This window comes from Puntigrus tetrazona, chromosome 20 (assembly GCF_018831695.1).
Source record: "Puntigrus tetrazona isolate hp1 chromosome 20, ASM1883169v1, whole genome shotgun sequence".
In the NCBI taxonomy this organism is placed as follows: Eukaryota; Metazoa; Chordata; class Actinopteri; order Cypriniformes; family Cyprinidae; genus Puntigrus; species Puntigrus tetrazona.
The window spans coordinates 11172890-11190636 of NC_056718.1; the positions used below are offsets into that span (position 1 = coordinate 11172890).

Here is a 17747-nt window from a genome sequence, read left to right on the forward strand (position 1 = left end):
TGTGTATATATATGTACTGGAAAACTGTAAGATTTGTAATATTTTTGTAATATACATATACACACATACATTAATATATGTAATATAGACCAAATACATTTTCAAGATGGATACAGCAGCAGATGCACACTATCAACTTTAATGCTGCTGTTTACTGGCAATTTACTGCGTGACACACAAGCCAAGCCCTCACTTTAGACAGGGTGAGTGCCAATGACACTTTTGTCCAGATCTTTTGTTTGTCAATTTCATTAAAATCGACTGAATAGTAAAACGTGTTGTTATTCTTAATAACATAATTTGCTCGTTACATAATTACACCTATGAGATTGGAAAGAGTATTGATTAATTCTGTGAGAAATAAGCACACATTTTGGGAGCTAAAAAATGGGTCAGGCTAGGCTCTCGCTGAACGAAATGCTCAGATGTGAATTTCAAATTTTTAAAACAACATGCAAATGCATGGATGTAATTCAAGGTTCTGTGTGTTACATCATGTCCTTGGTACTACAAGAAGTCTTCTATATTATAGAACCTGTTCAGAAATGCATAAAGGATGGGATTTTGACATGAAATATAAGCCTCAAAATTACGAATTCTCTATGTAAAGTAAAATCCAGAGAACTGAAAAGAAGCCATATATATGTTTTCTATAATTATTTCAGTACAGAATAATCTGCTTTGGCATAGTGCGGACTTGGCCTAGTATTGGCTGCAGCAGGTAATCTTTTATTGGCTGAAAATAGCCAACAAGCATAACGTGTCAGCGCCACACACCCACAGACCCAGGTCTGTAAAGCCAAACATTTAAGGCTAGAGGTGAGAAGGGTTATCAAAACTCTCCTCAAATGGATTCCATGCTTTTTCACAGGTTTTCTAATCTTTCCATATGGGTGGTTTAAAGTGATGTCCATGCGTCTGCGTGAGCATCGGTGGAAAGAGATTGTAGTAATCCATGGGTGTAATCTGAGGTACAAGTGGCCGTGAGGGAGTTTATGAGGACAGTCCGCAGAATGCTAAGGCCAGGCTGGAGTCTGAACGACAGATAACACAAACCTAAGCTTGTAGAACCCCAGAGAAGCTCAGGCATGGATAACACACCTCAAAGTACTGTGGAGGAGGATACTTTTTAGTGCAGGTTTCTAGAAAAACTCTTTATGAGAACACATCCTCTTCAACATTTGGAGTACCTGCTGCCATGCCAAGTATGTTTGAGTCTACCATTATAGTCCTCAATCACATGATTTCCTTTCGTATACACTGCTCTCTAAAATACTTGGTTCTGACTGGTCAATAATGACATTAAATCGCCAAATATACGGTGTAATGACCAATAAACTACATTCCACGATTATCATTTTCTTTTTGCACTGAATGATCTTAATACATGTCAGTGTATTTGGTTTGTCTTAAGATGCAGACCAGTAATGCTTTTTAATAAAGGATGTTTATAAAAATGACTTAAATGTACTAAGGGCTTAGCCCTGTCTATAAAACTAAGACTTTTGAAATTTAATTAATGCAGTTAATTTGTCTTAAGGCTAAAAAGCTTTATTGATTTTTTTTAACGTTTTCATTACAAGATGTTCTTGGTTGGCGGCGAACACAGCATTGATCAGGACCCTTACTGTACGTTATGCCTTACATCCAACCTAGCAGTGAACCCTGTAGATATGATAGTAAAGATCCCTCAAAGCCTCATTTCTCATCTTATCCTGGAGAATGTTAAGGAGAGGCTTTGTAGAAGCATTAGATGGATGAGAGATGTTGATACCCTGTGCCAATCTACCTCTGAGCCCCCTCCTCATCAACCCTTGACTCAGAGAGGGAGCACAAGTCCTCTCCTTACCTTAGAAGGGCTCTCAGCGGCAGACGCAGAAGAGCTGTCTGAAAGAAAGCTCTTGAAAATGTTCACCTGTGATACTGCTTTTTAACCTCTTAGGTTTCTCTGCGGTTCAAGAGACGTGGCGAGGAAAGCTCTGTCTTTCAGAAGTGCGAGGCCTGGGTAAAAGCTTCTGTGAGGAGACTTGAGAGAGGCTTGTTCTTTTATGTCTCGAAGGGACACAGTGAAACTTCAGTTGCGGAACTGTCTGTTCTGAGAGACAAAGCTTGCCAAGATCTTGAGTCTTTTCATTCATGGCTGAATGTTGTACTGTGCTACTAACAACCAAGCGTCATGTGTCAAAATATTCCATATGATCATTAAGCAAAGGCGATGGAAATGTCTTTCACCTTGAATAAAAAAAACCCCTTTAAGTCCTTTTATAACAGTTAGCTGTGAACCATAACCGCTACTGACCCTGACGAGAACTTGAGGGAAGGGTCCTCTGGAGTTTTCAGGCACGTTGATTGGTGGAATGACCCAGTCTCGCTTCTGTCGCCGCAGTCCATTGGACGAGCCTCGCTGGTGTTGTCGTGGAAACGTAATGAGTCTGGGATTTTGATAGTGGTTGTGGGAGGATCCGCCATAAATACCATCCCCAGCAAACTGTGGAAAACATATATGAACAATACATATTAAGCAGACCTTGACATTCTCAAAGACAGGATATTGAAAAGAAACTATAGAGAATGAAATGTGATACTATAAATAAGATCATGATGATACAAAAAGAAAACTATAAATTTTCATTTTCAAAATATAAAAAAAACTGAAAAACAAAAACAACAAAAAAAACCCAGTAATGAACAATGCTTTAATTAACACTAATTATTTTTTGTTTAAGCATTATTTATATACTATTATAGTATTTAATAGGGTTTTGTATTAGAATTTAATTTTTACCTTTTTACATTTTAATAAAAAAAATTTAATTTAAATTAAATGTAATTTTAAAAAGATAAATTAAAATGAAAGTTATGTGCTGTTTTCTTTTATTATTTCAGTTTAGTTTTATTATAGTACTTCAAGTTTGTAATTTTTTTGTTTTATTTCAATTAACAATTTCTTTGTTGGTGTTTTAATTCAATTCATAATGGTGGTATAGGTAAGTCATGTTTGAGATTTATTTAAACAAAAAAAAATAATTTTGACTAAAATGAAAAGTGACTAAAATGAATGAATGAAAAAAAAACAATAAAGACTACAATACTACAATACAATAAGACTGCAAAATCTGTCAACACTCTTAAACTTTGAATATAAAGAATTTAGAACAAATAAAGATAACGCTTACGGGAGTCATAATAGAGCAATTAAATGCATAAAACAGCCAGGTCGAAGAGACAAAAACACCTAGGAGCACATACATTTAATCACTTATTATTTGTGAGGCAATGGTGCAAAATCGCCATGGAACAGTACGTGCACACCTGAGCCCTGAGTCAGGATCGTAAACATAGCTGTGGGGTTTCTGCTAAAACGACCAATCAAAATGACAAATCACGTCAAGGCCTCTGTAAACCAGCCCTTATAACACAGCAATACCACAGTGACGCATACCATGACATTTCCTCATGGGTGCCCAATGAAAAAGATTGATGAAATACCACATCAATAATTTAGACAAGAAAAACTAGAGCTGCCGCTGACCCTCACTTGATTCATCCAAAGGCCAAGGAAAAGGGCTGAAGCGACCAATCAAACAAGCACTGTTTGTCACAGGGGCTGACTGTGTGTGTGTGTGGAAGGGGACTGTCCTGCGGCTCATTTAGTGTCTTTAGCGCTCATCTCTGAATTGTCAGCTTTTCATGTAATCCTGTGTTGCCATTTCTTCCCCTGACACCTCGACGTTTGTGGCACTGCATTTTCGAGCCGAGACGCTTACGCCAAATCCCAGTCTTCTATCTCTCTCTCTCGGCCTGTCTCGCGTCCCCCCGGCGGGGGTTGCCAACTCAAGCATGCGTAGGCAGGTCAGCCTATCAATGTCTCACAAACATGGTTTGTCGGCAGAAGAGCTCGAACAGATGTGGGGCAAATCTGAGCAAACATATTGTATTTTTTCCCTCTTTTGTTTTAATTTTTCACAGCTTGATGGCTCTGGCTGCAGGGGCTCGGAAAATGGAGGGATTGTAGCGGAGGGAGGGAGCCGTGAACGAGCGAGGAGGGCAGCTGTGAGGCGCTGATAAAATCACTTCCGCCTCAGCTCTACTCATCCACGAAGCTCACAGGTACCCGCTGCTGCAATACAGAGAGGCTGCGACGAGACCTTTCGGGGGGCGGCAGGTGGAATTACTGTGCATAAGAGGGTGAAATAGAGGAAGAAGAGATTGGAGAATGTAAAGAGATTGAGGAGAAATCAAGTTGAGCAGTGAGGGCTAAATAATCCTCACAGACAAAGGACAGATTATAAGAAGGCATTCGAAGCTCCTGTGTCTAAACTTGCATCGATGGTTCCATGAAGTAAGTAAATGCTGACGACGGGCCACTGAATTACTGAAAAATGGTGCACGTCCGAGGTGGTAATATGGGCAAAATATCTTTTAAAATTGTTCATGTTAAAAAAAAACAAGTCTCCGTTGGTGTTGCTAAAACATAATTTTAGAACAAGTAATGAGGGCTTGAACAATTAATATGCAGATTAATGCAGTTACTAGAGAAAGTGAAACATTAAGCATGCGTAAATTACTTTAACTGTATTACTAACAGTGAAACTGTAAGTTTAACTGCTTCAAAAACTGATGTTCCAGCTTTGCTACTGAGAAATGCAGGATAGCTTTTAATGTGCAAACTATTTTATTGCAAAGTCAATTGAATAATATTTTAACTATTAAAATGTTCTTTATACAAAAACAAACGTTTTTTAAAAGAACTGTCAACTGAAAGGTTCTTTAGGGAAACTAAAATGGTTCTTGTATTTTATATATTTAAGAGCATGCCCAGTCAGCAACGTCACCTTCGGGAGGACGCATTGAGATATGGTGTGAATAGCCGAATACGTTTAAACACAGACAAAAGCCTAATCTCTCCCTTCACAGATCTGTTCATTAAAGTGGGGTTTTCATCTTCTCGATCTGTCTCTCGCTCCATCTCTAACATTTTTTTTGCCTGCTGACAAACAGGACATTGGAAGCTGTGATAAAGACCTTGATTTATCAAATAGCTCTCACTGGCGCTGCAGAAGCATTCCTCCGAATGTGCAGCCAACAGCACAGGAAAATCCAGGCTGGTCTGATTCAGCATAGCATGGCGACGCCAATGAAAGGCACAGACTTACAACAGCATGCCTAATGAAAATGTTTATTCCTGTGGTAGGGCAACAAGCAATGCACCCATTACAACAGACAGAGAGGAAAGAATAAACTAGAACAAGCATGTTGTGTTNTGTGTGTGTGTGTGTGTGTGGGCGCATTCGGGAGTCAGCATGTGTGAAATGGCTGCCTGGATTGCCCTGAGCTCCCGTAGCTCCAGAAGAACCAGCCCTGCCAGCTGGCTCCCCATCCCTCCCCGCTGAGAAGAAACCCGTTTGGGCATCAGTCAGCCTGCAGCTCTGCAGCAGACATCTGGAGGTTATTGTTCTATAGGGCCGCACTGCACTGCTTGCAACCCTGTCTGGAGTTTTTCCATTACATGCCAGTATGTGCAAATTCCCCATTAGGCAGCAGTCATTTGCTACTTTCTTCGCACCAGACCTTGCCGTCGAGAGAAAACGGATATGTACCTAGGTTTTTACTGAAGCTCCATTATTAAAAAGGTGAGAAGAAAGAATTACTCTGGGTTTATAATAAGTGCTACAAAAACGCTTCACTAATCGTGTCAGCTAGGTGGCATTAGGCTCTTATTTATAACAAATACACCGCTACTGAATCTACAGGATGAAATCATGAATGCCGCACACATGAAAAGTGAAGCCAAAACATTTAGATCGCCATCTGGTGGCTAGCAGGGGTGTAGCCATAAGTCCCAACCTCTCAATTTAAACGAATAGGATACAAACTAAACAACCAAATTACATTTTAAATTATTTTTCCTCGAAGAGTGTTTCTATCATTTTAAGCAGTTCTTATCACATTGATTTATGTTCACGTCTTCGTTTTTCAAATAAGTTTGCTTTTAATTAGTTATTTGAGCTCGCAATTGGGTCTGTGGTAGTTTGGGCAGGACTAGTGTTCACTACTGCATAACTCTAGCTCTGAATAATATCATCAGTGCAAGATGATGGGGCCATATTGGGAATGGACTTCACTTTTTTATAGTGGATGGAAGATGAAATGTGTCACCGTCTTTATTAGTCTATGGATGAAACATACAGTGTTAGTGCAGTTTTATTCCCAAACTAATTAGTCTTACGAACTGCTTCTTTTTAGTGAATGAATGACATAGAACATAACCAGTATCAGTCAGTTTTTTATGGGGAGGTTATATGATTTCGAAGCAAAAAAATAATTATGGTGGAACATCAACTTGACTCTTTTGAGCCAGCACAAATTCAAAAACATACAGCGTGAACAGTGTAGTTTGCTTCTTAAACAAATTAGTCTTAGGGGATGAAATTAGTGAACTCCAGTTCCCAAATGATTGAGCTGTTTTTTTTAAGTCATTCAAAAACAAGAAATGTAATGTGTGAACTCCAATTGTAATTTTAATCTGATTGCTGAACAAATGACTTCTTTTGGTTGCTACTTGTTTTCAGCCAATCAAAAATACAAAATGTGACTAGTGCTGCCAGATTCCTGTACAAATGGCTTTTTCGTGTTTGATTCTCTTTAAGCCAATCAAATGTCTCATACAGTGCAGCTAGTGTAATATTCGACCTGTGAAGAACATAAACAACATATTGCGTTATTTTGTGCTTAAAGCTTGTAAGACTTAAAATTAGTTCGTTTCTGACTCTTTGTTCATATGAATTTATATAGTTGAAAGGAAAACAGACCTAATGGCTGCTGAACATAATTCCCAGCACACATGAATACCAAACTCCAGCTTAGGGGCAGATGAGGCTCATATTGAGCTAAATGCCAGCCAAAGAACAGTCCTGGGTATTTTTAGACCTGTACCATCCAAAAGCATAGAAACTTTGCTCAATAAAACATGTTGGGGGACAAAGAAACTGCACTGTTGTGCTGAACTCTAAAGCATTGGCTGGAACTTGTCAACCCAGAAGAAGATACAACAGAATATACTAGAATAAAAGCTGCATATGGATAAAACAAATACAAGCCACACTATCCAGGCAAATGCCATGCAAGTTTATAATGAACTACACGTAACCTACTGACATTTACGCGCAGCAGAGGCACGAAGAATTGCACTGAGGGATATCTTTGTTGATACACATTTGATAATAGCTAGCTTCCGTATCAACGTCTTTCATCTACGTTACTTCAAAGTAACAAAAGACTTACTTACTTTGTAAATGAGATGCCTTATTTTTAATTACATTTATGGCAAATGAGTCTTTGCAGTGCATGTGTGTGTGTGTGTGTGTGTGTGGGCATTTCTGTATGTGAGTGTGTTCATTTAAGTGCTAATTTCTATGTTAATTTTCCTAAGTGCTGCCTCTAAATATATCTGTCTTTCAAGTCAAGAGGGCAAAACAGATTAAATAAATATATAGAAAATTGAGAAAGGAATGCCTATTATAACAATTTCTGTCAGATGCATGGAACCCTTCACTAAAACGGTACTATGATGGTAAATCCATGGTACTTTTATTACATGCCATTATTATTGCATTCAAATTCCATGGTATTTTTTGCTTGGCCATGATGCAGAAAACAAAAAACATTAAACCGTAGTAGACAGTAGACTGGACGCCTGCCAAAATGTTAAGGTTCATAATTTGTTCCCTTACTTTGTCAGATTGTTCCTACGCCCATGCTATTTGATACTTCATTGAGTTACTTGAGGATAATTAGTTCATGAAAATCTCATCTGTCTGGAATTCGAGACAAGATAGATGAAATTTGTAAATAGATGAAACACGTATTAATGTTGAAATACTCTGAGAGCTAAACTTAATTTTTATTTTGATAATTTTTTCATTAATTATTTATGGTCTCAACTAGGTCAGAGAGTTGCAAAGAGTCACATTTCCCAGAACACCCAGTATCTTCTTGCTTCGTGTGTGTGCGCACACATGTGCGTTTGTCCTTCAGTAACCTGCCGTAACCGGCAAGGAGACATTTCTCTAAATGGTCGTGCAGAAGGAGAGGACATGTGTGGGGTTAGGGACACGGGGATAGGGCTCGCCAGACCAGACTCCAGGATCCCTAGAGGACCTGCATTCCTGCTTCTCTGCTTGGCATTTCTAGGTCACTTTGGATGCAGAAACAGTCCGATGCCAGTGGGAAAGACATCTATATAAAGCCTGTACACCTCATCTGCTCTACACCAGAGCACAGGACATGAGCATGACAGCCACATGTATTAAAAGTTTAATGATACTTGCCAAGCAGGACACATCGTGGCAGAATTGCGCGGGTGTGAAGAGGTGGGAGGGGGGCAACTTGGATGAAATATTACTCCTTTCATCTTTTGTATAAAAATTACATTTGAGCATTCACTTTCATAATCAGATCATGACTTTTGGTACGTTGCCAAGGGCTTGTGCAAACCCTTTAAATGCGATCCACACGTGACAGTGTCGCCTGTGCATACATGCACGCGAGAGAGAACCGAAATGTAATCAATTTAAAAGCTATAACTACTTTTCAAAATCTGATGATTGCTTAAATGTAATAACATTGTGCCGTGTTATTGAATCTCGTTCTTGCTTGTGCTATATGGGCAAATAATTACAGTGAGACGGCACATCATCTCCCCCACGACCCCCCTAAAACCATGAACTCAATCAATGTACATTATTTCATGCACTCCATTACTGAGCTGCTAGATTCACCCACGGCTTTTTACAATACCCACTAAATACAAAAACGAAATAAAAAGTAAAATGCAAATTAAAAAACTGTATACATGCTACCATTAAAATGCTTGGGTCTTAAGATTTTGTAAGGTTTTTGAAAAAACTATGCTATGTTCAACATGCATTATTTGATCAACAATTCAGTAAAAAAAATGATAAAATCTATAAAATTGTTACAAATAATATTTTTTTTATAAATAACATTTTTAGAATAATATTTGACTTAAATGACACATAATTTGTACTTGCCTGGTTAACGGGAGGTGATAGCAGGTGTCCAGCGAGGGCCAGTTTAACAGTGGTCTCCCAGATATAGTTGCCCGCTCTGTCTCTGGCTGTCACCATGAACTGGATAGGTTCAGTTAGATTCGTCACATGTTGCCCTGCGTAAAGAGAGCCATCCCGCCGAATGCTGAACTTTGGGTCACTGCTTTCGAAAGATACCTCCTCTATTTGTTGACAGGTTTCGAACTTCACTGCAAGAAAAGACAGAAAGAGAGGGTAGAGGGTAAGAAAAACGTTAATTAATAACAATGAAACTCTTTGCTACCACACGCAACCACAAAAAACTGTTCAAAAATACTATTATTTCTGGGAAAAATGTTTTATTGCTAATGCCCACACATTTGTCATTGTCTATCCCCCCTACTAAGCTAAACTGCTTATTAAATAAAACATTGTGGTTATATAGAGTATGAACGTATTGTTGTTATTGCATTTAAGGTGGACAAGGTGTTATTGATTAACACTTTATTCAGCCACATACAAGTCAATAATGGAATAAATGAAATGAATCATATATGTAATAAACGATGGGCTATGGCTAAATCCAATAATATAAGCAATGCGCCAAACATAAAATACCATTTGTCGATGATGTTTATAGTATATACAAAAAAAGGATTCTCTTAATAAACAACAAAATTCAGTTTCTCTTAAAAGAAGTGAAGATAGCAAACAGAATGAGTGAGTCATATGCTTTCTCCCGCTATGCTTGCTGGGGAAGGGTTCTGGTCAACAATAGCAGATGGTCCATTCAGTTACACCTGAGGGAAAGTTCCACAGCTTCAGCTCTACTTAAAGTGAGCAAGCAAGTGAGAGAGAGAGCCATGTGCCATGTCTAGATTAATCACAGTTTAAAAATTAGAGCTCTATTTCACATTTACCACAAGTTCAAGCGTAAAACTTTAGTAGACCACTTCTGCTCTAAGTATATGGGGAACCAGGCACTACTTTTCACAAATAGTACACATTTCTCCAGGTTAAAGGAATAGATCTCCGGAAAATGTGGTGAGATTTGGTGCATATTTTCTCACCCTCAGGCGAATCTGTAGCAGATTTGGATAAATTTAGCATTACATCATTTGCACATTGGATCCTCTAAAGTGAATGACAGTCAAAACTGCTGAATAACGCGTCACAAAAATCCACACAGTCCATACATTAACATTTTGCGAAAACTTAAAAGCTGCGTGTTTGTTATTTGTGGATTATTGTGATGTTTAAATCATTCTGACGGCACCCATTCATCGCAGAGGACTGATTGATGAGCAAGTGATGTGATGCTTTCTACATCTTGCACGGCCCATTTTAAGCAAATATTTATTTTGTGATGAACTATTCATTTAAGTTCAATTTTGAAAATGAACTTGTAAAGACAAAACAATTAAAGCTATTTTGGTAACAGTATAGAATAGGTAACATTTGTTAACTATTAACTACAACTATTTTTTCCTCAATAAAATCTTAATTTGCTACTTATTAATAGTTAGAAAGATAGTTTAGGTATTGGGTATGACTAGGTATGTAGAATAAGGCATAAATATGTGCTTAAATAGCACTATAAATGGCTAATATTCTAATAATATGCATGCAAATAAAGTTACCTTTTTTTCTATAAATGTCCACTGATCATTTTGCACTCCAGTAAAATGAATTGCATTGCCCTGCTAATACAGAGTTTCAAATTTCATATAAACAGCATTTAAAACATATTTGACCGACTATAGCTACAGTTTCTACAATAAAGCAAAAATAGTATACTTGTTTTGACTAAGGCATTTTAAACCAAAACCGCTAGAACACATTTTTGTTTTTTAGATGTAACATTATGACAACTAGCCCCAGTCTCATCTATTCATTAGTGACACTTCAGGTGCATATTGTTCTGGCAGTGTTCAGTCTTTGCAGACTTCCAGTAGTAGAGGGTCAAAGCATGCCAAATAGATCTGAGTGCCGCTTCTCTCATCTCTTTCTTCCCTCAGGATTGAAAAGAAAGAAAGATGGAACTAAAATCACTTCCTTCTGATTTTATCTCTCCTCCACAATCCCACTGATAACAAGACAAATTGATTTCATAAATCACTGTGGGACCAAGTCACTTGTTAAGAGTGCTGGGTGAAAATGTAAAAAATAAAAAATAAATAAAATCTACCATGAAATATCTTGCACGACAAGCTTTTTATCAAGCCATCTATCCAATTTACCACACGACTTCCCACCAGAAGATGCACCAAAACAACAGGCTAATAAAGCGTAGAATCCATTTCACCAATTGCAGCACGGCTTGCTCAACGCTCCAGAGTTTCGTCTGGTGAATAATTGCAAAGGGGAGGGGAAGATGCCAATATTCAGTTTTCAGAATGAGCACCAAACCACTGACACATGAAAGCATGCTGCCTACTTTAACAAGCTCTGCTCAAAACGGAAAAACAAAGTGCATCATACTGGGAGAATAATAACATTTTACTATGTCAGTTCTCCTGAAAATATATAAAGATTTAAATCAAGAATCAGAGTGATTTTGTTATTTGGCAAGTGTCACGAATGGTCTGAATGCTCTAATTGCAGCCTGTTGTTGATGGGAAAATTGTTAATTTATTTTTTTCCCCTTCCTTACTAAACATCAACAAAAACATCTGGCACCAGGAAAGATTAAAAAAACACACTCATGATAAAAAAGAGAGATGGATGTTTCTGTGAAGCAACAACGGCAGTCAATGTTTTTGTAAATTAGGCTAATTTGCTTTAATGGAATGAGCTAATTATTGCCATTGAAGGCTTTTTGTCACTCCACAACTGACATACAGAGGATAAACCTGCGGATAAAGGGACAAAGGCTAAATCTTGAGTGTTTGCATAAGTAAAAACACTGAATTCAGGAGTTGTCCTGCATGATATTGTTTCATTATGGGATGGGATGTTGGCATGGGAACGCAAGAATGGTTGGCCTCAGAGTGTGCTGTTGCCAAAGATGCCAAATCAGAATTCCCTCATAGCCTCTCTGTCTTACTTTCTTTCTCGCTTTCATAACAAAAGACACGGTTGTACAGACATGTGCCCACGAGTCTCAGCTTCAGATAAAAAGTCCATTTATTGATTTCCTCATGCATACTAAATATAAAAACAGGCAAGCTTTATTCAGCAGTCTAACTGGTTGGGAATGCACCAATCTGGAGTTTTATTTGATGAACTTCTAGATTAAATTTGGCATGCGATGACCAGCATCTGACTACCAGTTTAACACAGTGTACTTAATGTAAATTTGGTCCACATCAATAGGACTTGTATAATATAAGGCAACTGGGGACTGAGTGTTTCAGGTGTATTTTGAAAAGCTTGGTGAGTAAACAATGTGCATAATACAAGCAAAAACAGTTTGTTGGACAGGATATATGAATGCAGACATGACTACTAGATCACAAACTTGTTTATGTTGGTCATTATAATGTGCATTTGTAGAGCTCGCAATACAGGTCACATTTTAATAGCAAGTGTTAATAACGAATGATTCAGTGACTCAATAATGAAAACACATTTTTGTTCCTGAATGAATCAGCTATTTTGTAAAATCCCCACTATTAACACACAGACTGACAGCCAAGTCTTCAAATCCAATATAAAGACCATATCTGTACAAGTAGGAGGTCCTTGAAATAGCAATTCAAAACAAACTGAAATGTGAGGCTGTGTGAAGCACAGAAAAATCCAGTACAATATTCAATTACAATTTCTCATTCAAGTCAGAAGCTTTAACTGCGGCACGCATAAATAAAAACAACAAGAAAAATCGATAATCGATTGACGTTTCTGCACAAGGCAGCTTTATTGAAACTGCAATTCAGATTTTGGAATGTCAAGGTCTAATGTGTAAGAGGATATGTGGGAGAGGTATTGACCAAAAGCAAGAATGAGAATAAGAAAAACTAGATGATCGTGTCTGTGAGAGTGTGTATGAGTGTATGCCGATAAGTATGTGGCCAGATAGATAGACAACTATATAACTAGCTAGCTGATAGATAGATCATAGACTGTATAAACATAGACGTATTGTCTGTGATGCCACCACCTGTAGGTTTCTGCACAGCATCTTTGAAGCTCAAAGTGGGCAGAGCGAAAAGAGGCGGGAGCTGCTGGTTGATGAAACCAAGCCCACCTAACTTGTCTGTGGTGACAGCAGCGGCAACCCGCCTGTCAATCAAGTTGCCCTTAATTACGCAGAACCTTAAGGCTTAATATAATTTAAACGGACGAGTTATAAAAAATTCACCCCCTCACTAGTCGACGAACTGTAGTTTTAGTCACTTCCGTGTTGGTTTCACGAGAGAGACCGGGAGGTTGCCACTTGAGACGGACAGACAGACAAATAGATAGACAGATGGATAGATAGGCAGACAAACAGAATGCTAGGTAGAATGAGGAATACACAGAGAAAAGAAGAAAAAAATATAGCCAGAAGCAACTCTACGATGGTGGGGAGTGAGTGGCTGTGAGGTGTGTCCTCTCCATGTGCAGGTCTACAGTACAGGTTAAGACAGTTCAGGAGAGCTGCAGCGTTTGATGTTCTCCACAGGCTCCCCTGAAGGTCATTCAGCCCTGTGCTTACAAACAGAACAACATCACAAACTCAGAAGCTTTACAACAAGCTCTTGGCCTTACTGGGTGGTGTGTAGACACAGAGAGGTGTTCAGGGGTCATCTGGAGCTGAAGATGAAGCCTTCTCATGAATCAACTCTAAGTGGAAAAACAACTCCTGCAATATGGATAGGATTTTGAAGGACGTGAGCGTCAAAGATGGTTTTTAGTTGATGTCTGTAAGCATTAGATTAATCTATATGCCAGAGTACACCTAAACCTTGCCTTGCAAATGGACTTTCAACAGACGCGCTCATTTAAAATGTATTCTCTCTCTTTCCAGAGAGAAATGATTAAAAGCACTGAACGTACATATTATACTACACACATTTTCTTGGGTCTAATAAAATGGTCTTTGGAATAAGAACTGGTGTTTTATCAGATTTATCAGTAACACTTTTGAATAATCATGCATTAGCGCCTAAATTAATACTTAATTCATTAAATACCAATGATTATTAAAACAGTTAACTAATCATGAATTAATGAAGAGCTGGATTCGTATGGTTTCAAGCATGAATAACAGCAGCCTTAACTATATGTCAGTACATATTTGATAGTTAAAGCATTAAGAAATATTTATGAGTAAACTAAATCAAACAGCCACTTTAAGTAATACACTGGCTTTGAAATAAATTAAAATAATGTAATATCATTATTTGAACTTTTGGCATTTTCAGCTTTATGATTGATCTTGTATCATCAGAGTGACTTTAAAAGGAATGAGAACAATACAAAACAAGATAAGTTATTAGTGTATTTAGTATTTTCTACACTACAGATCAACTCATCTTTTTCCACCCAGTAATATTTATGTCACACTTTTAAACAAGAGTTCAAAAAAGATAGTATTAAATTCTTTTCATTTATTTCAAAGGCAGAGAATTTCTTATTCTTTTTTAAAAAGACTTTTCGATTCAGTTTAGCCATAATTGTTAATTAATGCATTAAGTATCAAACATATACTAACATAGTTAAGGCTGCTGTTGTTCATGTGTATAACTACAACTCCAGTTGTACTTAAAGATAGCTCTTCATTAATTCATGATTAGTTAAAACCTTTAAGAAGAATTAATATTTGATGAACTGGTTTACGTATTAGGACATGATTATTCATGTACACTTATTGTAAAGTGCTTCCAATTTATCTTTAGCATCAATACACTTTTTTGAATTAAATACTAAAGAACAATTTTTTTTCATTTTAAAGTGTCTTGCCTGCTTTTGTTTCTGGTACAAGCTATTAAGTGTGAATTTTCTAGGCTGTATACCGATTGCTATTGACGATATTGACAAGTGTTCAAATGTCCGTTCCAACTTCCTGTTCCAATTAGAAATATGCAAATACAATTCAGATTGGCTAACATCAAATGTTACTGGTTCTTGAGTGTCTCTCTTTTTAATTTTTTGGAAACCATAAATACCTTTATTAAACAAGGACACATTACACTGAGCAAAAATGACAGTAAGATATTTAGAATGTTTCAACTAAATTGTGTTCGTTTGAACATTTCATACATCAGAGATTCCTGAAAAGGGCAGCACAGTTTCCTGAAAAACATTAAACAGCACAACAGTGTTCACCACGGATAATATTACATGTTTCTTAAGCAACGAATGAGCATATTAGAATTATTTCGGAAGGATAATGTAACACCAAAGACTAGAGAAAAGAAATAAAAATCAAATATATGCTGCCTTGGTGATTATAATAGGCATCTTTCAAAAACACAGAACAGGACGTGCAACTTAAGTGTCACTTTTTTTTTTTTTGGCCTTACAGCCAAAAAACACTTTTTCACAAGGGCAAAAAAAAACATTTAAGGGTACTGAATGACATGAGGGCATAAAAAGGAATTTTTACTTCTAGGTGAACTATTCCTTTTAAATGCTTCCTGTCTAAATGGTGGCTGCCAAAAAAAAGGGTATTGTGTTAATGTCTTTGCAAGAATAAAAGATAGTCTTTCCCATTACCCCATGCCTGATCAGGTCCACCTGCCGCACTACTGCAGGTAGTACTGGGAAAAAGGGGCATGACATTCACAAAGACATCCACACACTCACAACTGCACAGTGTAGATGTGTGCGTGCGCATACACACACATACACGTGGCAAGGTCTTCAGGTCTGGTACTGGAGGGCTGCATTGTTCCGCTTGACTGACGGAGGAATAATGTACGGCAGCACAGAACTCTCTGTACGACCAGCAGACCCACACAACACAAAGACAGGGGGACAGTGAGGGCACCAAACTGTTACCCTCGCACACACGCGCCAGCCCAGGCACACACGCGCGCGGGTCCCCCCTGACCCAAACATTCTGTCACTTTTGACAATGGCGGTTATGCTTGATGAAGCGAAGTGGGTTATAACACTCTGAGTCTGTGCCGCTCTTCGCAGTCTCGTAGCGCTGAAAATGCGCTGCTTGTGAGTAATATGACATTCGCAGATGTGACTGTCATATTATGCACTCCGGATGTTGAGTAAACACTTTAATACCTTGGTTTTTTTTTTTTGTGACTTTGCCTTTGGGATGGCAAAATCTAACAAGTTGCAACGTGTATTTATAGGTCTGGAGTTTGAGGGATAGTAGGGCAGAGAGATCGGATTTCGTTCTGGCACTATTATTCAAAAGTTTGTGGTCAGTATGATTTACGATGCATTAAATCGATCAAAAGAAGTTACGGTGTTGCAAAAGATTTTCACTTAAAATAAAAGCTGTTATGCAGCATGGATGCATTAAATTGATCAAAAGTGGCAGTAAATATGTTTATAATGTTACAAACAATATTCGTTGCAAATGAAATGTGTTATTACTCAAAACTCAGTCTTTTTGAAAAAACAAAAAAAACTTTAACTCTATTATTCAAAAGTTTGGAGGTCGATTCGTTTTTTTAAATTTACATTTTTATGCAGCATGGATTGATAAAAAATGGCAGTAAAGACGAGGTTTATAATGTTACAAAATACTGTCATTTCCAGTAAAAGCTGTTATTATTCAAAAGCCAGTCTTTTGAATAATACTTTTATTTAGCACTATTATGCAAAAGTTTGGGGTCAGTATGATTTTTTATTTAGTATGATGGCGTTTATGTCTAATGAAGTCGATTATAACAGTGCATTTCTATTTATGTATTTATTTATTTTTGCATATGCTCAGGACTTGTTGAGTAAATATTTTAATTCACCGTTTTCACAACTTTCTCTTTGGAATGACAGAATCTAACAAGTTGTGATGTGACTTGATAGGTCTGGAGTTTGAGGTGTAGTTTGTGTTGGGAAAACAAGCTATGGCAGAGAGATCGGACGTGCTTCAAATCCTCCTCACAAAACCACACGTCTGGACTGCTAATTAGCGTGAATGAACCAAAACACTTGTTTTTTCTTCTGCACACAGCACTTTTTGTGTGATGCTTCTAGGTGCCTGAGATACAAATATGCTGTAAAAAAACCACATCCATCTGCCCTGTATTATTTATGTTTCTCTCTGAAAGAGCTCTCGAGAACCATCTTTTACTCTTTAGCCTTGATCACTGAGGTCCTGCAATGCCAAAGAGAACTTAATCAGCAGGTCTTGACACTTTGTCCACAAATCAGAGGATGAAAACATTTAAGTAAGTTCACAACTGTGAACTAAACCGCCTTTTCTGAGGCTTGCAAGCCAACAGCCTAAAATACAAACTACTGTATAACTAGTTGTTTTCCTCCTCCTTGCATGTACTGGAGTATAGCCATCCTGGAGACAAAATATGCAAAGAACAGCCATCCTCAGCTACCCTGCTTCAATGTGGCAGTATATTTGAAGTATGCGGTTTAATTAGCCTATGCAGTGTTATTTTGAAACAGCATAAACTTTGAAAGCAGATGTGCAATGCTTCATCAAGGCATTACTACATTACAAGTTTATTATTAATACTATTACAAACTCAAACAGCTATAAATAGCATACATACTCCCACTGTGTGAAAAACAAACCAACTTTGCACACCTATAGACTCTGCTAACATAAGATGTTAATAAACAATACGG

General features: G+C 37.7%; 1 protein-coding gene across 1 annotated transcript in view; it reads right to left on the bottom strand.

Moving 5' to 3' along the window:
• LOC122325476 (cadherin-2-like) overlaps positions 1 to 9294 on the bottom strand; it is a 40239-nt gene extending 30945 nt beyond the window's left edge. Inside the window, exons 1-2 of the mRNA XM_043220522.1 lie at positions 9054 to 9294; positions 2300 to 2488 (exon numbers count right to left, since the gene is read on the bottom strand). Coding sequence (XP_043076457.1) covers positions 2300 to 2488; positions 9054 to 9149 — 285 coding nt within the window. The 5' untranslated portion in view covers positions 9150 to 9294. The remainder of the gene's footprint in view (positions 1 to 2299; positions 2489 to 9053) is intronic.
• Positions 9295 to 17747: the final 8453 nt, after the last annotated feature.